Source organism: Symphalangus syndactylus, chromosome 9 (genome assembly GCF_028878055.3).
Source record: "Symphalangus syndactylus isolate Jambi chromosome 9, NHGRI_mSymSyn1-v2.1_pri, whole genome shotgun sequence".
NCBI lineage: Eukaryota > Metazoa > Chordata > Mammalia > Primates > Hylobatidae > Symphalangus > Symphalangus syndactylus.
The window spans coordinates 36,389,906-36,416,389 of NC_072431.2; the positions used below are offsets into that span (position 1 = coordinate 36,389,906).

The following is a 26,484-nucleotide window of genomic DNA, read 5'->3' on the forward strand; positions in this document are numbered from 1 at the left end:
GACTGCGTTTGGCCTGCTCTGGGTCTGCCTTTACTCTTTCAAGGAGTTCAAGACCAGCCTGGCCAACATGGCAAAACCCCATCTCTACTAAAAATACAAAAACTTAGCCGGGTGTGGTGGCAGGCATCTGTATTCCCAGCTACTCCTGAGGCTGAGGCAAGAGAATCATTTGAACCCAGGAGGCAGAGGTTGCAGTGAGCCGAGGTCACACCATTGCACTCCAGCCTGGGCAACAAAAGCGAAACTCCATCTCAAAAATAATAATAATAATAATAATGAAGTTGAAAGTGTGCATGACCTATTACCTAACACTTCTACATCTAAAGAAACTGTCACTTTTATGCTCCGGAAGAGTGTAAAATGAGAAACAACCTTAATATCTTTCAGTAGGGGTAAGGCTGACTTAACTGTTAGATAAAATGAAAAAAACATATCTGCATATATCTACATCATACATGCTGAAAACAAAAATGCCAGTGGAAAAATAACATGTACAATATGGCACCATCTTTGTAAATGTTGAAAATACAAAAGCCGATGTTATATATTGTTTATGGCTATCAATGAATGGATTAAAATACAAAGCATGAATAGCAAAGATAACACTAACTTGATGAACCATGACTCCAGGGCTGAAGGCCTGGGGAAAGGAACGGAGAAGGTCAAGGGGGTTCCTATTGTGACACTGTGTTTACTTTTACAATTTGAAGAAAATATGGCAGCATGGTACATTTGATGGCAGAGTGTATATAAAGTTTATAAGTCTTGTTTTCCCACGGTTTTTAATTTTTTTATAATTATAAGTAAATATGTATGAAACAGAACCTCTTTAATTAGGTACAGTTGGCCTCTATATCCTCAGTTCTGCATCCATGCATTAAACCAATCCCAGATCAAAAATGTAGTTAGGGCTAGGATGGATGTGTCTATACTGAACACGTACGGACTTTTTTCTTATTTCCTAAACAATACAGTATAACAACTAGTTAAATAGCATTTACATTGTATTAGGTATTATAAATAATCCAGAGATGATTTAAAGTATGCTGGAGGATGTGCCTGGATTACATGTAAATACCATGCCGTTTAATATCAAGGACCTGAGCAGTCCTGGATTTCAGTATCTGCAGGGGTTCCAGAACCAATCCCATATGGATATCAAGGGAAGGCAGAATTGGTAAGTATGATGGCATATCACCGCTCTTATTGCCCCTGAAACTGTTGTCTCATGCATTCTGTCTCTGATATTGAATACTCTCTGGGCTTGTTGCTTCATCTGTAATGTAAGAGGACTGAATAGGTGGTCATTGAAGATTCTTTCTAGCTCAGACACTGTAGGTGCCACCCCTTTCCCAAACCCTTGTACTCCTTCCTCTTTCCCCTTTCAAGGTTCATTACCTGAATCCAGTAACAATCCACCTTCATTTTCTCTATCGCTCCTTTTTCTAAAAAGTTACCAGGAAGCGTTTGACCAAAGCATGCTCAGTAGTCAAGTTTGCTAAAACCCTAGGAAAGTTTTTTGTTTTGCTGTTCATTTTCTTATGAGTCTTTCCATTTCCATTTACAGTAAAAGTCCCAAATTTTCACTCGTCGTCTCTGCCATTGAAGAGGGGTAGCGAGGAGGAGGTGCTAATAGGGAAGATGTCCCATGGGCCCAAGGGTGCTTCTGCGTTCTTACCCGGGCTTCAGACCCCAGCAAAGGAGCAGCTAACTTAGGACGGACTGCAACGAGGCGGTCATAACTCTGTGAAATCTGGGCAGGGCAGCGTGGGTGGAACAAGTTGTCCTCTGCAGCTCCGGGGAAGAGTAGCTCTCCCTGTTCTCTGAGGGAGGCGGGGGTGTGGAGTGGAGAGGCGGGGAGACAGGGCTGCCCGGATCAGAAACATCCTGCAGCATCTCCGCATCCGGAGGAAAAACACATTTGTCTGGGCGAACTCCGGTGGAAAAGCGCCCCAGGCTGCCACAGCCTAGAGATCTTGGGGCTGCAGCCCTCGCGGCCTGCCGAGGGAGCAGGGGGCGCCTGTGGAACTGGCTCCCTGCAGCTCTGCGGCTACACGCGGACCTTGGCTGTGTGCGAGGTGGCGGAGGAGGCTGGCCGGGTGCGAATCCGTACCCAGCCCCAGCGTTTTCCACCTGCCCAGGACACAGCTCAGCCATGGGCTACCAGAGGCAGGAGCCTGTCATCCCGCCGCAGGTAAAACTAGCGACTGGGCAGGTTCTGAAGCCAGTTTTCTGGAAATTTCATTCACCTTGCAACAGGTCAGGTCACCTACCTTCACCTGGGCTCTTGGTTTAGCACCGCAAAAAGTTCTCTGGGAGAAAAAGTTTTGCCTTAATCTGACTTTTTTTTTTTTTTTTTTCTTAGCAGGCACTTTAATTTCACAAAATCACATCACTGAATTGCTAACAGATCCTGTACTTAGCAGCTGGGGCAGTTGTAATCTGGAAATTTTAGGATGGAGTTTGCTTACCAAGCTCTGTTGAATTACTAGCTATTATTGCTATTCTTTATTTCTGTTATCCCGGCATTATTTTATTTTCATTAGTGACATTACTTATTATTACTAGAAAATCGTGCTAGTATCCTGCATTACATATTTGTTACTTTTCTAATTTTCTGAACTAGTATTTGCTTATAATTGCTATTTTATCTATTAGAGAGATCTAGATGACAGAGAAACCCTTGTTTCTGAACATGAGTATAAAGAGAAAACCTGTCAGTCTGCTGCTCTTTTTAATGTTGTCAACTCGATTATAGGATCTGGTATAATAGGTAAGTGTATTTTGTTTTGGTTTAAATTTTAAGTGAAAGGGCAAATTTTAAGACTCGCTACGCTGCTAGTGTTCATTAATGATTTTTAAAGAAAAAAAGACTTAAATAAGAAAATTGGTAATTTTCTTCCATAAAAGCCTTCCTTTTTTTCTAGTGTAACAGTATGTATGCGTGTCTTTTATGCTGAAGATGGGGCTGTAATTCGCACTGTTTCCACAGTTGAGAGCATCTTCCACATGTGGTAGATTAAGGTGAAACTGCATATGGGTGATGGTGAATCATTTTTCTGTAGGCTGTGTGGTTGATTGCTAGTGTTACCAAATGTACTTTTTCCACTTACTGAAGGGTCCATCATTATTTGAATCATCTTTGTTTAACCTTCTAGAAGTATAAAACTTCCAGATATTTGTAAATGTTGGAGGTGAAAAGTTGAATATGAAAACATACCAATCTTATGAAAAATTAAATTCATACATTCTTTACCTATCTATACAATGTTAAATTTTAAAGTACAAAATTATTACAATATATTAATTTTAAATATCATTTAGTCAACAATGCAAATTTGTTAATTGAAAATGCGTATAATTTTCCTAATAAAGGACCCATACAATCAGAATTAAAATAAATAAATAGCTCAGATTTTCCCATTGTATTAGAAGCAAGGGAAATTTACTGAAAAAAGTTAAAAGTGCATTGCATTATAGTAATAAAAGCAGCTATATTTTCAGTGGTTATTATTCTTTTTTGGTATCTGAAAACACTCTATCTCAGAAAAGACAAGAAGAAAACAAAATCCTGCAAAATGCAATACTTTTTGAGAATACAATGTTTTATAAAGCTGCAACATTTTTGTCTCTGTCATCACCTGAAAATTAAACATTTATCTGGATTGAGTTACTTTTCTTACTCTTGAGTTACTTTTCTTACTTTTCACCAGTTAATATGGTCCTTGATTTTACATTTTTCTATGGATAGTCTTTTTTTTTTCTCCAAATGATACATAAAATGGAGTTACCTGAGGTAAAGTAGAAGGAAACAGGGACCAAGACTTGTTTACAATTCTACCTCCATGTACCATGAAGCTATAAGCAGCTGTACTTAGAAGAATTCTAGAGTTAATTCCTGATGTGAACGTGTTAAGCTGAGCCATGTCAGCAATGCTAAACAGTACCACTGCTCAGCAGCTTGTTTGCTTTTCTTTAAGGGAAAACTTTTCAGAGAATAAAAATTTTGACTGGAAATATGTTAACTGTGTTTGTTTTAAATATTTTATTGTCCATAACCTAAAGTTGTCAATTTCCCCCAACATTATAAGAAATAATTTTATGTACCCCTTTGAGCATTATAAAAAATACTTTTGCCTTCTCATTTTTCTCTCATTTTTTTCCTACGTAGTAGCCCCATTTTGACTCCAGAGTCTGTCTTTCTTAATATTCCATAACCCTTCTGTGCTCCTTATTATCCTCTCTGCTTTCTTGGCTAGCAGGTAAGGAAGGATTTGAGGTAATGACTTTCCACATATTGCAGGGCTATGTCACTCTTACCCTGAAGTAAACGTTATTTGTGTGAACTGGCATTTGTTTTTCATTTGCTGCTTTCTAATTCTTATTCTGTCACCTCAGAAACTTGCTCTCTTAACTTGTCCCTAAGCTAATAATATTTTATTCTGAAATAAGTATTAATACCTAACATTTAATATTAATACTGTCCTGTGTGCAACTTACAAATATGTCATATAAGTATATAAATTGACTTTACCTATTATATGCAGAAATTGAAGGGGGAAGTTTCTATATTTTAGCTTTCTTGTTAATGTGAAGGGTGGGGCATTTTATGTTTTTTCAGGATTGCCTTATTCAATGAAGCAAGCTGGGTTTCCTTTGGGAATATTGCTTTTATTCTGGGTTTCATATGTTACAGGTAAAATACTATATAATTTCTTATTTCTGCAACTTCAACTGTGCAATAACTACACACACACACACACACACACACACACACATGCTGCAACTGAATTTCCTAGTTAATTAAAAAGTGCATCAAAGAATCCTAAAGAATTTAAGCATTTATGCCTGAGGAGATTTACTTTTCTTACTAATCCTTTAAACAGATTAGAAAAAGTAGAATAGCATTATATATTACCAAGCCTAAATCCTTTTCATGTGCCTTTTTAACTTTCTGCAGAAAGTAGTAGATGGGGAAGTCATTTTAAAGCTTCATTAAGGCTAAGAGAAGACTGTGCTCTGAAAGTGCAGATAGCAGGGCTTCATAGGCAGGTGTGTGTGAATGAGCAACCTTATTCAGCTGTTGTTTGTGGAGGTAGAAATGAAGCTCTGGTGATCAACCAGCAGGGCTCATCAAGCCTCTGCGCCTGGCTTATGCCTGCCCACACTCATTCCCACCCACGTTTTGTCACTCTCCCATTTAAATGCAGGCTTTACAACTCATAATCATCTCTTCTTTTTGTTGTCTGTGTCATCTGACCATCTCACCTTATGACAAACACGGCGTCTTTCCTCTACCTTAGGATCACTGTGAAAGAGGTGGCAATGATCAAAAACAGACACCACTCACAGGAATTGCTGCTGTGGTGGATTAGATGCCCTTTTACCAGCTAGTGCAAAACACCTCAGCTGCCCTCTGTTCTGGAGTGTTGCCCTGGGCCTCAAGGGGGTCTCCTTGCCTCCATGAGGGACTAACGTGTGGTACAGTTGGAGCTCCAGGGCTCCACCACCACAGTAGTTGCTGAACTCTTTACCTTGCCCTGTCCTCTCATTCCTTCTTCTGGAGCACTTCATCCACAGACCCCTTGCCCAAGAATGTCTGTCTCAGCTCTGCTTTTAGAGATCCTGCCAAGATGCCATCTGTGGTAAAACCTCAGGCTTCCAAGACCTGCCCAACACTCAGCTATTTTTTTCTCAGGCTGACAAAGAGACAGTAAAGCATGAAATAGTTTCCAAATTCAAAGCTAGAGAGGCATTGAACTCCCTGCCTTCTTCCTACCCTCAAGACCTAAACTGCTTCTAGTTATTACAGCTCTTAATTTATAACTTAAGACCCATAAATTAGCAGCATGGGACCTATAACTTTGTGCTTATTAAGAGTTGCTGGTGTTTAAAAATTTCAGTCTACTTATTGGGGCATTTATTACACTAAAAAAGAAATATCATTCAAGGATTTGTCCCTGTCATTCTTAAATTTCCTGTTTCCCATCAGCACTGACAAACAATTAATTTCCAACATAATCACTATGGTTTAAGTGCATTGTAAACATTTACTCACATTGTAAACAGGTAGGTAGAAAAAATTTAAAAATATGCATCATCCACAAGTTCAGGACTTGAGGAGAATGAACAGTATACTAAAGCCAAGTCGTATTACACATAAATAAATCATAATGTGAATAACTTTTTCAAGTAATGCCATATATAAACCTATAACAATAACTGTGAGAAGTTCTTTGCAAATTCACATATTGCAAATTTACTTATTAGTGGAAATTACTAACTCATAAATTTACTTGCATGATCCAAATTCTTAAATAACTGATAAATAAAGGATGACCACATAAAAGTGAAAAAGATACATAGGCTGATTCATTTTTTTTCTTAATTAGGCTTTTAAGAGCAAAATCTACATGTAGGGTATAATGTTGAATTTTTCTTTAGATTGGAGCTATAATTAATCAGTGGTTTGCCTCTAGAATTATTATTTTGCCTTTTAAGGCCACTAATGAGGTATGTTCAGTTCAACAGCAAGTTTTTCTAAGTTCTGTTTTCATGTTGTGAAATGTTGGAGAACAAAAAGAATTATAAAAATTTACAGCAAATAATTCTAATTTGCTTTAAAATTTTCAAATTTGTTGATTAATGTAAAATAATTTTTGTCTGAGCATACAAAATTATTTAAAAGAAAATTCCTCTGTTAAGTAACAGATTCATTCATGAATTTTTAAAAAGTTGCATACAATATATTTAAAGGGAAATCAAAATATTATAGTGATTAATACTTAAGATACCTAAAACTTTTAAGGGAATACATTTGTAGCCTGTATTTTATAAGCAAATGAAAGCATTTACATTTATTATCAACTAAATTCTTAACACATTTTTACCTTTAAGCAATCATTTTGAACTTTTATAAAATGCTCAGTGTTCTCATCCCAACCATACCCTTCTTCAGCAAGCCTTCATACCATCTCTGAAATTGGTTGCCTCCTATCTGTGACATAAGTATATAAATTGTATATAAATTATATAAGAATCAATGAGAATCAAGGAGGAGAATCAATGCCAACTCTGTTGCCAGTAACTTCAGACCTTGGCTAAGCCATTTTAACCTACTGAAGTCCAAATTTTCTCCTCCAAAAAAGTAAAACATGAACACCTACCTCAAAAAGATTTCACATTATGGCTGCATTATTCTCAGCATCTAGCTCATTGATTCTCCTTCTTGACCAGTGACCTGCTGTTCAGTTTTCCTGCCTCCAGCATCTGTCTGCTTTCTCATCAGTCCTCCATACTGCTGCAAGTTATTTTTATAAAACCTCAGCCTGAACTCTGTAAACTCCCCTAATCAAAACAATCCGACACTCTGTAAGGACAACAACAACAACAACAACAAAAATATTGCATTTAAATTCCTTCATAGTTTGGCCATAGTCTGCATTTTTAGTCTCATTCCAATTATTCTAACTGCTCTCTCACTCTGTGACCAACAGTCTCATGCAGACATTCTCAGCCATCATGGAGAATTCTGTTACCCAGAGACAGAATGAGCTTTCACACCATCTTCCCATTGATAGTCCTCCTGCCTGACATTCCTTTTCTTCTCTACCTGGTGAAACCTTGTTCCTCCTGCAAGGCATTATTCAACTTTTTTGTGAAGCAGTTCCTAATTTTAAGCAAAGGAAGTAGAATTTATTGATATGTCCTTTGTGTTTGCAGGATATTTTAAAAAATACTTCTTAGGACTGGGCACAGTGGCTTACCCCTGTAATCCCAGCACTTTGAAAGGCCGAGGCACGTGGATCACTTGAGGTCAGAAATTTGAGACCAGCCTGGCCAATAGGGTGAAACCCCGTCTCTACTAAAAACACAATTAACTGGATGTGGTAGCTCGCGTTTGTAGTCTCAGCTACTCAGGAAGCTGAGGCGGCTGAGGCAGGAGAATCGCTTGAACCCGGGAGGCAGAGGTTGCAGTGAGCGGAGATTGCGCCACTGCACTCCAGCCTGGGCAACAGAGTGACTCAGTCTCAACAATAAATAAATAAATAAATTTAATTAAATAAATAAAAATATATTTATTAGGTCATTTATCACATTAAGTTGGAATCCGATGGGTAGATATATAGCAATCCTGCTATATTGATCACTGATTCATTCAACAAATATATACTGATCACCAGTGTGCCAGATATAGCAATGAGGAACATTATCCCTGCCTTTTTGAAGCTCACAATATAGTGTGTCAAGCAAGAAAAAAAAACATAATTATACTACTTTATTAAAAAAACCATAATAAAAATATGTACATAATGACAGAGACTGGCATTTAACCTAGCCTCAAAAGAGCAGGAATGTTCTAGGGAGGAGGAGACACTTCCTCTGAGTATTTATCAAAAAAAAAAAAAAGTGAGTTAGCAGAGAAAATGGAAGCAGATGGAAATGTGGGAATGCAAAATGCAACTGAACAAGTGATTTAGTCTGGCTAAAGTGTAGGGTTGGTGTTTGCAAATGGAGAGAGGGGCAGTTGGAGAGGTTTGCAAAGGCAGATAGGAAGCCTCTCATGTAATGATAATCATTACCACTTCCTGAGCTAGATGCTGAGCATAATGCAGTTGTAATGTGAAATCTTTCTGAGGTAGGTGTTCATGTTTTACTTTTTTGGAGGAGAAAATTTAGACTTCAATAGGTTAAAATGACTTAGCCAAGGTCTGAAGTTACTGGCAACAGAGTTGGGATTTTAATTAAGCTCATGGATTCTGAGGCCAGACTACTACGGCCTAAGTACTGATTCTTATTTTACTACTTCTGTAGAGATCAATTTACTTAACCTTCATGCCTCACGTTTGTCATCTGTTAAATGGGCATGATAATAGCGCCTCCCTCTGGTTGTTGTGAAGATTAAAAATAACTAGTATTTGTAAAGTATTTGGAAAAAGACCTACCACACAGAAAAGCATTGTGTAAGCATTTGCTAGTAGTTTGTGGTTGTTATCATTATTATCTGACTCCAAATACAATACTTTTCCCACTGTCACATGCAGCTTGTCAAAAATAAGTAGAAATAGCGTTAGTTCCCACTCAGCTTCTATAAGACAGTAGGCATTGTGGTGGACATTTAAACACCATAATCTTCACACCACTCTTCAAGGGTGCCATATTGCCTTACTTTACAGATGAGCTCAAATCTTTCACCCAAGGTCACACAGCTAATAAATAATTTTTATCCAAAGGCATTAATGGGTCTCCCTGAAATATTTTAAGCAGAAGACACAATTAGATTTATGGTAACCTATGGCCAGATCCACCTGGTGGAGGGAAAATGTTGAGACTGTCTTGGTAGGAAGGAGAAATCAAAGGTGTCTTGGTTGGAGGCCAGATTGGTGGGTAAAAGAACTATTAGGGGGTTATTGCAGTACTCCAGACAAGAAATTATGAAGGCCAAAGCTCTACCATAAGGCAAGTTAAGATTACAAATTAGGGGCTACATTTGAATATTTCTGATGCAATAGTTAATAGACTTAGTAACCACAGGAATATAGAAAGTAATGAAATAATTTAATGATTAATAAGATAAGTCTGGGGAAATTCTCAAGTTTCTGTTGATACTAATTACAGATTGGAGAAATATGGATAGAGAATCAAATTCCAGAACCAATAACCAAATTAGAATTTATATATTTTAAAATTAAGATGCCTATGAGATCTTAAAGGCAAAGTATTTATTAGGCAGCTGGCTGTAGAAGTCTGAAGTTTTGAAGGGGGTCTGACCTGGAAACACAAATTTAGAGGTTACTAACATCTAAATGAAAATTGCAACCACAGAATAAGTGAGATCACACTAGTACATCTTGAAGGGTGAGAAAAAAGGTCAGGCGCGGTGGCTTACGCCTGTAATCCCAGCACTTTGGGAGGCTTAGGCAGGTGGATCACCTGAGGTCAGGAGTTCAAGACCAGCCTGGCCAACGTGGCAAAACCCCGTCTCTGCTAAAAATACAAAAATTAGCCAGGCGTGGTGGTGGGCACCCGCAATCCCAGCTGGTCAGGAAGCTGAGGCAGGAAAATTGTTTGAACCTGGGAGGCGGAGGTTGCAATGAGCCAGGATGGCACCACTGCACTCCAGTCTGGGCAATAGAGCAAGACTCCATCTCAAAAAAAAAAAAAAAAAAAAAGTGAGAAAAAAAAGTCCAAGCATCCAGGACTTGAGTGGAGTAAAAGAAACTGGTGAAAAATTGAGTATAAATGACCAAAAAAGTAGGAAGAAAACCACAAGAAAGAGATGTCACAAAGGCCAAAGGAGAATGGTTGAGAAAAAAAAGGAATGATCAACAACAATGAAAAACAGTGTTCCAAAAGAGCAAATAAGAGTAAGATCTAGGAGGTATCAATTGGATTTATCAACTTGAAGATCACTGATGATCTTGTTGAAAGAAGTTTCACTGACATGGGAGGGAATCAAGGGGAAACCATATTGCAATGGCTTGCATTTTAATGCATTTCCATATTAATTAATGGATAAAATTGAGAAAGAGAAAAAAGAGAACAAGTATCTCACATTGTGCGTAGCTGTGTACCAAATACAACTGCAGTGTCTTTCTATAAAAAACAATGAGTTAAATGAAAACAATGAGGGAGACTGACTTTTCATTATATAATTTCTGTATATATCTATCTTTAACTTCAATCGAAGTTTCTTAAAATGTAAATTTTTTTTTTTTTTTTTTTGAGATGGAGTCTCGCTGTATTGTCAGGCTGGAGTGAAGTGGCAGAATCTCGGCTCACTGCAGCTTCTGCCTCTTGGATTCGAGCGATTCTCCTGCCTTAGCCTCCCAAGTAGCTGGGACTACAAGTGTGTGCTACCACACCTGCCTAATTTTTGTATTTTTAGTAGAGACGGGGTTTCACCACGTTGGCCAGGATGGCCTCGATCTCCTGACCTCGAGATATGCCCACCTTGGCCTCCCAAAGTGCTGGGATTACAGGCGTGAGCCACTGTGCTGGCCAAAAATGTAAATTTCAACAGCAAAATTTCATAGAGTGTCTCTTTCTTAATCATAATAACTATAAAATAAAGTTACTAATTTTATTATATTATAAAACAAATGCTCTGACTCTCCTAAATGTATTGTTTTCTAAATGCTACCACACCTTTAATTCTCAATCTTCACACATTGAATACTATGAAATATTTGATTACCTACATCCTATTCCTTGACAATTGAGCCTCAACCTGATAATATTTGCTACATTGGTTACATCAGGAAAGTAAAATGGAACACTGGCAGTTTGACTCGAGTCTGTTTTCTTTTCTGTCCTGTTCTTTGCATGGGTATGTTAAGTATATATTTGCATCTTGATTGAAAAATATGTAACTGGAAACATTACTGTTTAATAAAAGGTAATGTTTTATGAAAAGAAAGTTAGTCTGGCTCTGCTAATACTGCAGCATTAAATTAAATGCTTATTTAAAGTTTCCCTTTTTTTCGATGGTAATTAAGTTAAAACATGAAAAATATTTGTATTACATGTAATCTGACATTTAATTGATGTTCTTGCCACAGACTTTTCCCTTGTTTTATTGATAAAAGGAGGGGCCCTCTCTGGAACAGACACCTACCAGTCTTTGGTCAATAAAACCTTTGGCTTTCCAGGGTATCTGCTCCTCTCTGTTCTTCAGTTTTTGTATCCTTTTACAGGTAAGTTGACTGTGAAGATAAATATTGCAATTAAGTGCATAAGCATATGGTCATTTCTGAATAAAATACTTTTAATAGTCATTAAAGAATATCACTATAACAGTTGAAATCTTTCCCAAATTAAATGTTTACTTCTTTAACCATTTTCTTCCTTATATTCTGGTCCTTTTGATTTATTTTCTGACTATTTCTTTTAAATAAAATGAGAGTTATTTTCACTGGGTTAATGTTTGGGCTTTCTGTACTTGGTTAAAAATTGAATGACCTAGAATAAAGAGTGAATAAGAGAAATAATACATTTCTTGTAAGGCTTAATACTTTAAAAAAAAAAAAAAAAAGCAAAGGATTTGTGGAAGTCATGTAGCAGGCCAATGTGCTATTTAAAGTTTATACCATAATGGTGAGAATGTCACCTAACACTTCTTAAAAAATGAAATGTTAATATTCACCAATGGCCAAATTGACTTCATTTTTAAAAATCAGTACTATGGAAGCTATTGTTCAAACCACTAGTTCCATATGTCTCCACAGAAGGCTAAGAATATATTTCCCAAAAAAGTCTTACTTTTTTAATGGAGGGGATATATTAGTGTCTTCAAATTTTTCTATTATTATTCCTCACTTTATGCAGTACATGTGTTCCTGAAAAGGGGTTTGGAAACTGAACTTTAACAACAAAATCAATTGCATTTTTAATAACTACCAAAACTTGCTACTTAAAGGTATTCTGAGATGAATCAACTTGTAAAGAGAAAATCTTTTTTTAATACAAATTGATACTGTACCATAGATCTGTTGTCCAGTTATCTTTAAAGTTGTCCAAATTAATAATCATAATATACATTTGAAAGCAGTAGGATTATTCCAATATTTGGGAAGTAATAACTGATTGCTTTCAAAATATTTAGGATGAAATATGAGATGGCTTATTGATGACTCTTATTTTAATTATGTTTTTAGCAATGATAAGTTACAATATAATAGCTGGAGATACTTTGAGCAAAGTTTTTCAAAGAATCCCAGGAGGTAAGTCAAAATAAAAATTGTAAGGATTTAAATATATTTATTTTATATAGTTATTTATAGTTAACATGGTTCATAATAATTTATAAATAAAAAATTTGAAAGTGAAATTATTGGATTACTTCAGGTATCTCACAATTTCCATGATCCATTCTGATCTTAAAGTTTTGATCTACTTTTACACATAATTTAGTTCTTATTTAGCTGTTTGAAAAAGTGTTGTTACTATTTATATACTTAGAATACTTTATATTTTAAATTTTTTATGGTTCATATCACCAGCTCTCTGGGCTAACATTTTTTCATGTACTATTTAAACTATGTGATTTCTTAAATAAGCAAGCAGACTATTTTCCCCATTATTTGTGTTAAGGTATAATTTAATAGAGTAAAACTAATCCTTTAAAATCTATATTCTGTGGCCAGGCATGGTGGCTCACGCCTATAATCCCAGCACTTTGGGAGGCAGAGGAGGGTGGATCACTTAAGCTCAGGAGTTCAAGACTAGCCTGGGCAACATAGTGAAACCTCGTCTCTACAAAAAGTACAAACATTAGCAGGACATGGTGCCTACACCTGTGGTCCCAGCTACTTGGGAGGCTGAGGTGGGAGGATCACTTAAGCCCAGGAAGTGGAGGCTGCAGTGAGTGTGATCGTGCCACTGCCCTGCAGGTTGGGCAACAGAGTGAGACCCTGTCTCAAAAAAAAAAAAAAAAAAAACACTATATTCTGTGAGTTTTGACAAAGGCATAGAGTCATATAAGCACGGCTGCAATCAAAATACAGAATGACAAGCCAGGCACAGTAGCATGTGCCTGTAGTCCCAGCTACTCCAGAGACTGAAGCAGAAGGATTGCTGGAGCCCAGGAGTGTGAGCCACATAGATTCTGTCTCTAAAAATAATAAAAATAATGCAGAACAATTCCATCGCTCTCTCCAGTTTTCCCCATTTCCCTTTGTAGTCAAACCCTAATCTCCAGCTCCCTCTTCCAACCTCCTGATGAGATTTCTCTCCCTACAGTTTTGCTTTTTTCAGAATGCTAGGTAAATGACATCATACCATATGTAGCTTTTTTGAGTCTGGCTTCTTTTGTTTAGAAAGGTGCATTTGAGGTTCAGCTGTGTCTTTTGATATATCAGTAGTTTTCCCTTTTTAACAAATTATTTCTGAGAAGCATTTCATTTTATGGATGTACAATAGTGTATATATCACCCAGTTCAGGGACATTTGTGTCATTTCCAGTTTAGGGTAATTACAAAAAGCCAGTGTGAACATTCTCAAGCAGATCTTTTCAACATATTGCTACAACTCCACTCCCTGTTCAACTTTTCACTATGTCATGGTTTTTAGAATAATTCAGAGATCATGTGTCTTTTTGCTTTGAAGACCTTCTCATCCAAACTACATAATCCCCATTTCATTGTGAGACTCTCTATGGTTGCTATTACAGTTGAGGAGATTGATGCAAAAACACCTTTCCTCTTAGTGCTTGAATCACTCATTCTAGAGACATACAAAAGAAAATGAAACAAAACCTAGAGCTAGAAAGTACACCTATTCCTCACATAGGGTTTAGTGGAACTTGAAATCATGGAGACATAGCTATCAAATCACAGATTCACTAATGACCAGCTTTGTGACCTTGAGAAGGTTAGTTGTCCTCTCCGAGTTCCAGTTTCCTCATCTCTAAATTATGAATCAGAATATCATCTGCTTCATAGAATAGTTGTGTGAAGCAAAAGAGGTGAGACAGGTAGTTCCTGGCACACAGTAGACTTACCCAGTACTATTAGCCATTATTATTGTTACCCTGAACTGTCTGTAGCTTCTGTACCAGCCCCCAAACCCCAAAGCATGAATGCATAAGCTGAGGCCACATGAGTGGGTAGAATGCTAAGGGAAAGTGGTCACAATATAATACAAGACATACAACATAATCTAGGTTATGTAAATTTTCTATTTGCATATACAAGTAAGAAAAAATAAGAAAGAAATACGTTTACATATAAACTGCAGTTATCTTTTAATCATGAGATCCATGGGATTTTTGTTTGTTATTTTTCAAGGTTTTTCTTAAGGGTTTTTCTTTCCTTCTCTCTTTTCTCTCTTTTTTTTTTTTTTTTTTTTTTTTTTTTTGAGACAGGGTCTCAGTCTGTCACCCAGGCTAGAGTGCAGTGGCATAATTGGCTCACTGCAGTCCTGACCTCCCAGGCTCAGGTGATCCTCCCACCCCAGCCTCACAAGTAGCTGGGATTACAGGTGCACACCACCACACCCGGTTTTGTAGAGATAGGGTTTTGCCATGTTGTCCAGGCTTGTCTCCAGCTCCTGAGCTCAATCTGCCCACCTCAGCCTCCCAAAGTGTTGGGATTATAGGCATGAGCCATCTCACCTGGCCTCCAAGGTTTTTCAAAAGAAGATTACTAATTTAAAAATATATTTTATTACTGTATTTTCCTATTCGAAAAGTAGCACTGATTTATTTGAAAAATATTAGAAAACACAGACAACCAAAATGGAGAAAATAGAAAATACTAATAATCTCCTCCTCTTGAGACAACCAGGTGGAAACCATCCTTTCAACCCCCTCCTGTTTTTCCTCTTCCTTCCTTCCTTCCTTTTTCCTTTTTAATGTATGCTTTCAGAGTTTTAAGAATACATGTAATTTCAGATATTCATAAGAATAATATAACATTGTACATCTTGTTCTATAACATGCTTCTTTCTCTTAGTAATATTTTAAGAACATATTCTCATATCAAAACATAAATATATATATATACTTTAATGGAAGTTCAGCATTCTGTACAGTACCTACTGTACAGTTAGAGTGACCACAATTAATTTACCTTTCCTTGATAGAAACATTTTGATTCTTAATTTTTATTGACTTTTAATTATACGAACAATGTATGAATAACACTCTTCATAAAATATTACAGAAAAGGCTAATGGTCCTTTGAAGCCCTCTTCCTGGTTATCAATTTTGTAATAATCAAAAATGACTTTTAAAAATGTAGGTCATATGGCAAAGAACACAACTTTATTCTTACAGCATCTTCACCATTTTGGGGTGTGACAGTTCATAATGTTCACTCTATTTGTATATCTTGTGAGGCATAATATTATGCCAGAGTATTTTTAGAAGTAGACACTATAAAATTCTTACCAAAGCTCTATTTTTATTCTGAAATATATCACTAATGTCTTAAATTGACAAGTAGGCAAATGCTTATACTTTTCTCTGGTAGCCAAAACCTTGGCTCTTGATATAAGTCAAAGTAACAAGAAATGTTGGTATAAAAAATAATATGTTTACATGCTTTTAAATTTTTTCAAAAATTTTATTTTCAAAAATTTCAATTTTCACCTTTCGTTACTGTTGTTTAAACATTTAAAATGCATACTTGAGTGCATTTTTGATAGATCCGTATAGGTAATAGATCTCATTAGAGCATTAGTGAAAAATGTCCTTTATGCATATGGGATCCTCAGTTATTAAGCTCCTACCTGTTGATCATAGCACTCTGTGTCAGCGTTTATCTAGCCCTTAGCAACTTCCCAGTGAAGCAAAAGGTTTAAAGGGTAAATAGAAATAGATACACAAATAATTTGGTTCAAATTATGTTCACCACAAATATGTAAATAGTGAGTTCAGGGATTTTGGAATTGACTTTCCTGTTTTGTTGTTTTAATTCTTAATTTTATAATGACTATTTAGTTATGGCTGATTTCAACTAGTCCATTAATATTAATAATTAAATATTCCATATATAATATATATACACACATACACATATATACACACCATATACATATATACTACATATATAGAAAATACTAATAATCTAATAATCATATATATAATACATATACGTGGTAAAAATTCATGTCATTTTGAAATTTCTTTCTTGAAATTTTCTTGTAAGTTTATTAGCCATCTAAGAAAATTAGTGTCATTGTTTAGGATAATAGCTTTTATTTTCTTACCACAATCATTCACTTATTTAAGACTGGATCTTTATAGACTTTAGACTATGCAGAAATTGATGCACAACGGCTTGGTACCACTGAAGACATTGTAACAATATAACGACATGATCTCTGAGTGAAATTTAATATGAGCTAAAAATTTAAACAATAGTGTCTTCATTGAAATAGATATATAGCTCCTTAAGTGACTATTTTAATTAGCAGAGCTTTTAAAATATGTAAATCCTGGTATGTTTCATTTCATGTTTAAAACTTCTGTTTATATGTGATTATACATACAACATATAATTATATATGATATATATATATATATATATATATAATTTTCTATTTGTATTTGACCATAGCCAAGAATCTGCAGTGTCTACCAGTTGCAGCAGCTTCCCTGTGACTTCTTCCCTATCCAATATGTTGCTTCTGCCATCCAGGGAAACCACTTTTTTCTTGACAAAAGTATAGAAATATATTAAATATTTTAATCTAAATCTTTATTTTTGAAATTTTGTTAGAGTATTACTGTCCAAGTCTCTTGCATATAGAAAAAAAAAAAAAAAACCTTAGAAAATGCATCATCCTCCTATAGCTTACTTTCTACCTGAAGGATTTTGTCATTAAAGAGTTTTGGGCAGGGAATGACATAATGTTTTTTACCTTAGAAAAGGAATTCTATAGTTTCTGGGTTAAGAGTATACTCTAAGAAGACAAAAGAAGGCAGAAGCATGAAAACTGTCAAGGAGGCTAGTAAAATAATTTCAATGTGAAATATTATAACATCATTTGAAGTATAAGTCATCCTGAAGTTTTTTCGTATTTGTATTTTTGTGATTTATTTTTATTTTTACATGTTTTTATGGAGAGTATTAACTCGAAATTATTGTAATTGAGGTAGTATTTATATTTAAGTAATTTTTATAATTAAATGCTGGGCTATTCAGTGTGTCACCAATGTGTTACTTATACCTGTAACATTTAATAATATTTATTGTGTTTTAGTTGATCCTGAAAACGTGTTTATTGGTCGCCACTTCATTATTGGACTTTCCACAGTTACCTTTACTCTGCCTTTATCCTTGTACCGAAATATAGCAAAGCTTGGAAAGGTAATTTTTACATTTTAAATGGGCATAGAAATGTACCTTGTTGCCTGCATAATCTACTGTCTACTTGGCAAAGTTCTTAATTACAGTATTCATCTTTAGTTTCTTCTAGTTTACTTAATGGTTATGCTAGAGTGAACTGTGTTTGAATCATTAGTTTGTGAGAACCGATGATTAAATAGTTGATGAGTATTAACTAAATATATTCTTCCTTTTTCCTTTTTAAGGTAGATACCTTGATGTCAGACAGCACATTTTAAATTTAGAAAATATAAAGAACTATATTTAAAGCAAATCTAATTTATTGGAAAAGTGTTCCATCTTTTGTGTAGGTAGTTTAAACAATTTAAAATTAAGAAGTAACAATGAATCACTTCAATGGCTTAAAATATATTTATTTGTAAATTACAGTGTCTATTGTGCTTATTTTTCATCCAGTGAATTTAATTTTCAATGTGTTGATTGGTTAATTTTTGAGAATTTTGCCAATATTTATGATTTGTATTACTAAAGAGAAATACTGAACTCTTCTAATGAAAACAATTAAATAATTATTCAGTTTACTACAGATGCTCATTTGCACTTACTCTCAAGGAATATTTGCATTTTACCCAAAATATTATTGGTACTATGTCTACATAATGCCAAACATTCTGACAAGATATTTTTTAAAAGAGTTATTTATATAATATTTTTATATTCTATTTTGAAAAATCCAACATTTGACTGAATTTTACTTTTCACTGTGATGTTTGATGTTGTGTATCCAGTTATGAAGTTCATCCTTCCAGGTAGAGCTGAGGGTAGACATAATATTTCAAAGTATTCTGACCATCCCTAATAGTCATCCAGAAGCAAACAAGACTGTATCAAAACATGTTTTTCTGTGAATTATATAAAATGATTGATTTTCCATTTCACATATTCAGTGTACACATAAATGTTACCTTCTGAGCAGAGAGTGAGGCATTCATAAAAGGAAGGCTATTAACATTCTGTCATATTATTAATACCTGAGCATTTTTTCCTAAATACCCCTTAAAAGTGTCATATTGAGATATCTAAATAAATCGCTCCATGAGCAAAGCAGAGTGGTTAGGAGCCCTAATCTGGAGTCAGGCTGCTTGTATTCGAGTTCCCTCTCTGCCACATTCCAGCTGTGTGACCTTAGGGTTGTTGTTTAATCTCTCTCTTCCTCAGAAGATAAGCCAATTCATAATAGAAACTTCTTTCAGTTAAAAATTAACAACTCAGAAAACAAGGTTAATGAGACTCACATAAAATACAAGCAGTTTTATATTTATTTTTTCTTATCAGAGAAAGGATCCATAATGTGCTTATTCATTTAAAAAAAATTAAGACTAGACACACAAACCTAGCATAATGAGTGCACGGGGCACAGACACACACAGACCAGTTTATATTTTAACCAGTCAACATAATGACAGAACATGAAGCAAAACAGGCCTAGAAACACAGACCAAAGGGCAAAACCAGCTAGGAAAAGTAGAGCTGGAGAGCAGAGAGGAAAAAGCTGAGGTACCCCTCCTCAAAAAAAAAAGGGAGGGGGAGGTATGTGTGCGGTGTTGGAAGGAAGAGAGTAAGTAAGACAAGTAGAAGCAGCAATTATAGATAGTAAAAAAGTACATGTCAACACTAAAATAGGACTTGAAGAAAAAACGAAACAGAATTTCACTTTTACTTTCATAAGCTAAAATCACCAGTTTTGTATTCCATGCAGGAACCACTAAAAATTTTTAAAGCCATATTGCATGGTGATGACAGTCATATATAATACTTGCTCACCTACTTGGGGTGGGTGCGGGGAACCAAGACTGATCTGATAAGAAGTTACCTGCTTGAGATTATCAACACCGAGCTGCAAGAATAACCTACTAAAGAATTAGGCAAAAAAATCTATATGTAAGTTTACCCAATTAAAAATGAGAAAGACTTCACATTTTAAATAAAATAATTTCTGTCCTAAACTGGCAATATCCTTGTATTTTCTTTTACAGGTCTCCCTCATCTCTACAGGTTTAACAACTCTGATTCTTGGAATTGTAATGGCAAGGGCAATTTCACTGAGTCCACACATGTAAGTTTTGTTGTTGTATTTGTTAGTCTTTGGTTTATAGCCTTCACATAGATATTTAGATGGCATAAATGCAGAAATATAAAGTAACCATGGTATCAGAAACATCATTTATCTTTGGTATTTGACAAAATGAGATAAAATAATTACAGGTCAGTAAACGTGCATTTTTTTTATTTGGACCCTACAAGGCTGATAGAATTAAACCAGGTTTACTTACTATTTTAAGGGCCAAAAGAATTAGAATAAAAAAGAATTAGAATTAGAATAAGAAAGGACTTTTGAATAGTTGAAAAGAGGAACAAAGTTTCACTAGTTTAGACTGAAATAAGAAGAATAAGGGACATAGTGGATGTTTTTATCCATTAAACAAAATGTGAACACTTTAAAACCACCCTTTATTCTCTTCTGATTATTTTCCTTAATTATTTTGTGTTAAAATACTCCATCATTTGTGAACTAAAGATAAAAACTGACAGTGGTGTTTGTTTCTTTTTAATGTTATTATTTGGTGAGGTAAAATGTTGACAAATTGGTATTAGTTCCCCCAATTTTAAAAATGTTACTCATTCATGCAATTTAAAAGTGTGTGTATTGTCAATCTAAACTACACTGTTTGTATGCTTTGCTTATACAGTAGATTCTCCAGATATGGACTGGGCAGTTTATAGTCACAGTCCCAAGAAAATGCTAGAATGAATCCAGGTTAGATTGGCTTTAAACACTGAATTGGATTTCCACAATTCACAATAAATATTAGTTGAATAAACAAATAATACATTAAGGAGTTTCCAGGGTACCTTAAATGTTTTCTCTAAAGAGGCAAAGGAAAATTAATTTAAGATGTAATATTTAGCACAATGCAAGGAATACTGGGTTTTTAATGAATGGCATCTGTAAGAAAAAACATAAAAGGAAACCTAATGAATAGCCCTAATTGTTAATGCAGTGGCCAAGGTAATTTATGTTTTCTCATTGATTAATTGTTGCTCTGCAAAATTAATTCATTTTCCACTGATCGGCTTCTTAGTTTATCAGGAAAATACCAAAAAAAAAAAAAAAAGGCCTGAAGCTAATTGGGGGAAAAGCATGAAATATCTATTAAATATCCAGTCTAAGTGCATTTGATATAGCCTTTTCTTTGAAAAAGCAAACGCCTATTTTTAAAGGATTGAAATAAAGGAGAGAAAACATAAATATCTGTAATGTTTATATTATTTTTTTCTTCAAATAATTTAATCCTGATTCACAGTTGTATTGGTCATCTCAGAATGTCATAACAAAAAAACATAAACCGAGTATTGTTAAATGACAGAAATGTATTTTCTCATAGTTCTGGAGGCTGGAAGTCAGAGATCTGGGTGCCAGCATGATAGGGTTCTGGTGAGGGCCGTCTTACTGCCTTGTTGAGGGCAGTCTTCCTGCTGTGTCCTCACATGGCAGAGAGAGACACAAGATCTCAGATGTCTCTTCTTATAAGGGCACCAGTCCCATAGTGAGGGCTCCACCTTCCCTCATGCATTTATCTAACCCTAATTATCTCTCAAAGTCTCCCAAAGGCCTCAACTCCAAATGCCAGCACAGTGAGTTAAGGCTTCAACATATAAATTTGGAGGGACACAATTCAATTCATAGCATTAGTGTTTTTTTGTTTTGTTTCTACTTTTTTTTTAGAGACAGGGTCTCATTCTGTCACCCAGATTGGAGTGCAATGGTGCAATCATAGCTCACTGCAGGTTGAACTCCTGGGCTCAAGCAGTCCTCCTGCCTCATCCTCCTGTGTAGCTGGGTCTGCAGGCATGTGCCACACCTGGCCAATTATTTCTTTTATATTTTTGTAGAGATGGAATCTCACTATGTTGCCCAGGCCAGCCTCAAACCCCTGACCTCAAACAATCCTCCTGCCTCAGCCCCCCAAAGTGCTGGGATTAACAGGTGTGAGCCACCATGCCTGGCCTACATTAGTGGTTTTGAAATGCACCTGTTTTACTTCAATATGGCCATTTATTTATTCACTTTAGTAAACACTGACTGAGTTTCTATTGTTTCCAGTGATTGTGTTGTGCCCTGAGAGAAAAAGCAGAGAGGCCTGAATTAGCACCTGCTGCCAATTATTCACAATCAACAATGGAGAAAGGGCTTATTTTAAAACCAAAAAAAAAAAAAAAGGAAGAAAAATCAATGACAGTACAAGGTGTGATAAGTGCAACGCAGAAGCATGAAAGGGAAGCAGAGACAGTGCCAAAGTAACGGGTGCTTAATGATCTATCCCCATCAGGGAATGTTTCCTGGCGGAAGAAAAATATGATCTGTGTGTTTTAAAAGATGAATTGCCATTTTTCCAGATACATAGAGGGTATGAGTCTGTATGTATTACAGACTCAGGGAAAAGTATGTATAAAAGCACAAAAACATATACTTAATTCTACTGATATTTATACTGATTCTACTGATATTTATTTAGTGTCTCTTATGTTGGTACTGTATTCAGCTCTGGTTTTTAAAGCTGAATTCACAGTAACAGAAAGCTAATAAGTATATTAAACAGAATACTATAAATGATAATTTGGGCTAAAAGTTTTAATTGTATAAGACCAAACTGTTTTAATTGACAATTTTTATTATAAAAAGTATTTACAGGGAAAAAAATCACTGGGTTGTAATAAAAGTTCTTATAGGTTTGCTAAATATAGTATTATGAGGCAATATTGAGGGGGAAACATAGCTAAAGTAGGAAGTAAATTAATCCTCAGTTGCACCACGGGAGAACAGTGTAAAGCAATGATTCTCAACACTTGATTCACATAAGAATCATCTGAGTAACTTTAGAAAATACTGATGCCAGAGCCCCACCTGTAGAGATTCTGAAGGAATTGATCTAGGGGCCAGGCAATTGGATTCATTATTTCGCCACTGGAGATTCTATGAACAAATATTCTAAAGCCTCTTGGTTTAAAGAGATTAGAATCATGAGTACATATTTTTAACTGACACATTGTTTCTAAAATTAAACCAGAGATTTTGTGTTATTTTAGTTACTGTTTTGTGATCATTTTTCATAATGCATTCTCCGCTTGTTTTTTTCAGTATTTTTTATGTACAAAATGTCATGTGAAATACTGTCATGAATACATAGAGAAATAAAATATCTCTGCTTTCAAGGGGCTCGCAGTTTAGTGAAGAAGACAAAGCTATACAAATGACTATCATATATGCAGTGTACCTTGATATAGAGAAAAAAGGAAGGGCAGTCCACTTCCTGGTGGGGCTCAATGAACTGATTTTTATGGCCAAATAGCTATTTAGTTCTGTTGTCAACAAAATGTGGCCTACATCTGTCTGACCTTCCTCTAGTAGCGATACAATATTTTATCTGAGCCTTTGAAATTTAATAGCAAGGATTATTTACTTAACTCTTTCAATATTTAGATGTTAAAGAAGTATGTTTTTTAATACTGTGCCACCTTTTATGTCTGTTTGAATACTACTGCAAACAACTTCTGTTCGTCCTGATTTACAATCAGGCTAAGCAAATCCCAAGTTCAGGAGTTGGCATGGTAGCTAGTCAGGCAGGCTTCTTTCTGAAAATGACAGCGATGAATGCTTGTAATCCATAAAACATGAGAAATTCAATACTCCATGTGTGGTTTTCTTCATTTTCGGTTCAGATGAATGATCAGAAAACCTGTGGTTTTTTCATAGGTCTTTTAAAGTGGTGTTTGAAAAAGATCTTTAAACCCACTATCAGAAAAGGGGAAGGTCTGTAATGGCTACTGGTATTGACCTTGTTACTATGGAAACACCATTTTAGTGGTTATGTTTTAAAAATAAAACACAATTCAATTTACTTTTCCATAACTCATAGGGCCATAAATTCTGCTTTTTGATACGATTTCAGATATCTCACAGTCCAATGACTTTCAGGTTTTTTGGAAATTATGTTCAGTTTTATGGTATTTTCTAACCTTTTGCTTTCTAAAAACTGAGGTGGCAAGGAAATTTAATTGGTTTTCAGAAAGTGTGCTAGTATAAAAATGCAATAACAGTTCTCCCAATTTTTTTCTAACTAGAGTCAGAGGCATTATCACTGTTAAAAAAAACTTTCATTTAATGCCTTATTAATATTCAATTCTTTACATTCTGAATGGAAATTATAACTTGCAGTCCAAATTTACAACTATTTTCCCCTCATATGACATCTTTCTTACAGCATCTTAATCATGTGGTATTCTAAACAAAATTCCAAAAAGTGAGTCCATACTTTAGGCATTTATACATATAAAATGTGTCTTCCCCAAGGATCTCAATGCACAATACTTTCCTTAACCCTTATACATTCAAACCCTGAATTCTGCAGTTTTATGCTACACATAAAGAAGAACTAGAGGGAGTTAAGAAAAGGATTTTTAAAAATGGGTAAAGACAGAGGAAGGCTACATATTTAAGGAAAGAAATGATTCATTCTGACAAATATTAGCCACTGAATTTTTATTTTAAGTTCAGGGGTACATGTGCAGGTTTGTTATATAAGCAAACTTGTATCATGGGGGTTTGTTGTACCAATTATTTCATCACCTAAGTATTAAGCCTAGTACCCATTAGTTACCTTTCCTGATCTTCTTTCTCCCAACTTCCACCCTCTGATAGGTCTCAGTGTGTGTTGTTCCCCGATCTGTGTCCATGTGTTGTGATCTTTTAGCTCCCACTTATATGCGAGAATATGTGTTCTTTACTTTTCTTTTCCTGCATTAGTTTGCTAAGGATAATGGCCTCTCCAGCTCAATCCATGTTCCTGCAGAGGACATGATCTTTTTTATGGCTGCAAAGTATTCCATGGTGTACATGTACCACATTTTCTTTATCCAGTCTGCCATTAATGGACATTTAGGTTGATTCCATGTCTTTGCTATTGTGACTAGTGCTGCAATGAACATAATGCATTTACATGTTTTTATGATAAAACCATTTATATTCCTTTGGTATATACTCAGTGATGGGTTTGCTGGGTCAAATGGTAGCTCTGTTTTTCAGATCTTTGAGGAATCACCACACCGTCTTCCACAATGGTTGAACTAATTTACACTCCCACCAATGGTGTATAAGTGTTACTTTTTCTCTGCAATCTTGCCAGCAGCTGTCATTTTTTGATTGTTTTAATAATAGCCATTGTGACTGGTGTGAGATGATATGTCATTGTGGTTTTGATTCGCATTTCTCTAATGATCATTGATGCTGAGCTTTTTTTCATATGAATGTTGGTCACATGTATGTCTTTTGAAGAGTGTTCCTGTCCTTTGCCTACTTTTTAATGGTTTATCTTTTTCTTATAAATTTGTTTAAGTTCCTTATAAGATGCTATATATTAGACCTTTGTCAGATGCATAGTTTGCAGAAATTTATTCCTATTCTGTAGGTTGTCTGTTCACTTTGTTGATTGTTTCTTTTGCTGTGCAGATGCTCTTTAGGTCGAGTAGATCCTATTTGTCAATTTTTGCTTTTGTTGCAATTGCCTTTGGCATTTTCGTCATGAAATATTTGCCCATTCCTATGTCCAGAATGATATTGCCTAGGTTGTCTTCCAGGGATTTTATAGTTTTGAGTTTTACATTTAAGTCTTTAATCCATCTTGAGTTAATTTTTGTATATGGTGTAAGGAAGGGGTCCAGTTTCAATCTTCTGCATTTGGCGAGCTAGTTATCCTGGCATCATTTATTGAATAAGGAGTCCTTTCACCATTGCTTGTTTTTGTCAGATTTGTCAAAGATCAGATAGTTGTAGCTGTGCAGCCCTAATTCCGGGCTTTTTATTCTGTTCCATTGATCTATGTGTTTGTTTTTGTATCAGAACCATGCTGTTTTGCTTACGGTAGCCCTTTAGTGTAGTTTGAAGTTGGGTAGCGTGATGCCTCTGGTTTTGTTCTTTTTGCCTAGGATTGCCTTGGCTATTCAGGCTTTTTTTTGGTCCCATGTGAATTTTAAAATAGTTTTTGCTAGTTCTGTGAAGAATGTCATTGGTAGTTTAATAAGAATAACATTGAATCTGTAAATTGGGCAGTGTGGCCATTTTAACGATATTGATTCTTCCTATCCATAAGTCTGGAATTTTTTTTCCGTTTGTTTGTGTCATCTCGGATTTTTTTTTTTTTTTTTGGTTGGGGGATCAGTATTTTGTTGCTCTCATTGTAGGGATCTTTCACCTCCCTGCTTAGCTGTATTCCTAGGTATTTTTTGTGTGTGGCAATTGTGAGTGGGATTGCCTTCCTGATTTGGCACTCTGCTTGACTGTTGTTGGTTTATAGGAGTGCTAGTGATTTTTATACATTGATTTTGTATCCTGAAGCTTTGCTGAAGTTGTTTATCAGCTTATCTTTTTTGGCTGAGACTATGGGGTTTTCTAGATATAGGATCATGTCATTTGCAAATAGGGATAGTTTGACTTCCTCTCTACCTATTTGCATGCCCTTTATTTCTTTCTCTTGCCTGATTGCTCTGGCCAGGACTTCCGGTACTATGTTGAATAGGAGTGGTGAGCCAGGGCATCCTTGTCTTATGCTGGTTTTCAAGTGGAATGCTTCCAGCT

The 26,484-nt window shown here is 35.5% G+C and overlaps 1 protein-coding gene across 3 annotated transcripts in view; it reads left to right on the forward strand.

Moving 5' to 3' along the window:
• Nucleotides 1-1,778: 1,778 nt before the first annotated feature.
• SLC38A11 (solute carrier family 38 member 11) overlaps nt 1,779-26,484 on the forward strand; it is a 59,855-nt gene continuing 35,149 nt past the window's right edge. The window contains exons 1-7 of one of the 3 annotated variants that reach the window (XM_055291940.2): nt 1,779-2,194; nt 2,659-2,773; nt 4,622-4,696; nt 11,562-11,696; nt 12,657-12,722; nt 17,707-17,813; nt 19,829-19,908. In XM_055291940.2, the coding sequence (XP_055147915.1) occupies nt 2,156-2,194; nt 2,659-2,773; nt 4,622-4,696; nt 11,562-11,696; nt 12,657-12,722; nt 17,707-17,813; nt 19,829-19,908 (617 nt within the window). In that variant the 5' untranslated portion in view covers nt 1,779-2,155. Of the gene's footprint in view, nt 2,195-2,658; nt 2,774-4,621; nt 4,697-10,933; nt 11,010-11,561; nt 11,697-12,656; nt 12,723-17,706; nt 17,814-19,828; nt 19,909-26,484 lie in introns of those variants that run through there. The other 2 variants (XM_063609455.1, XM_055291941.2) reach the window with 2 other exon arrangements.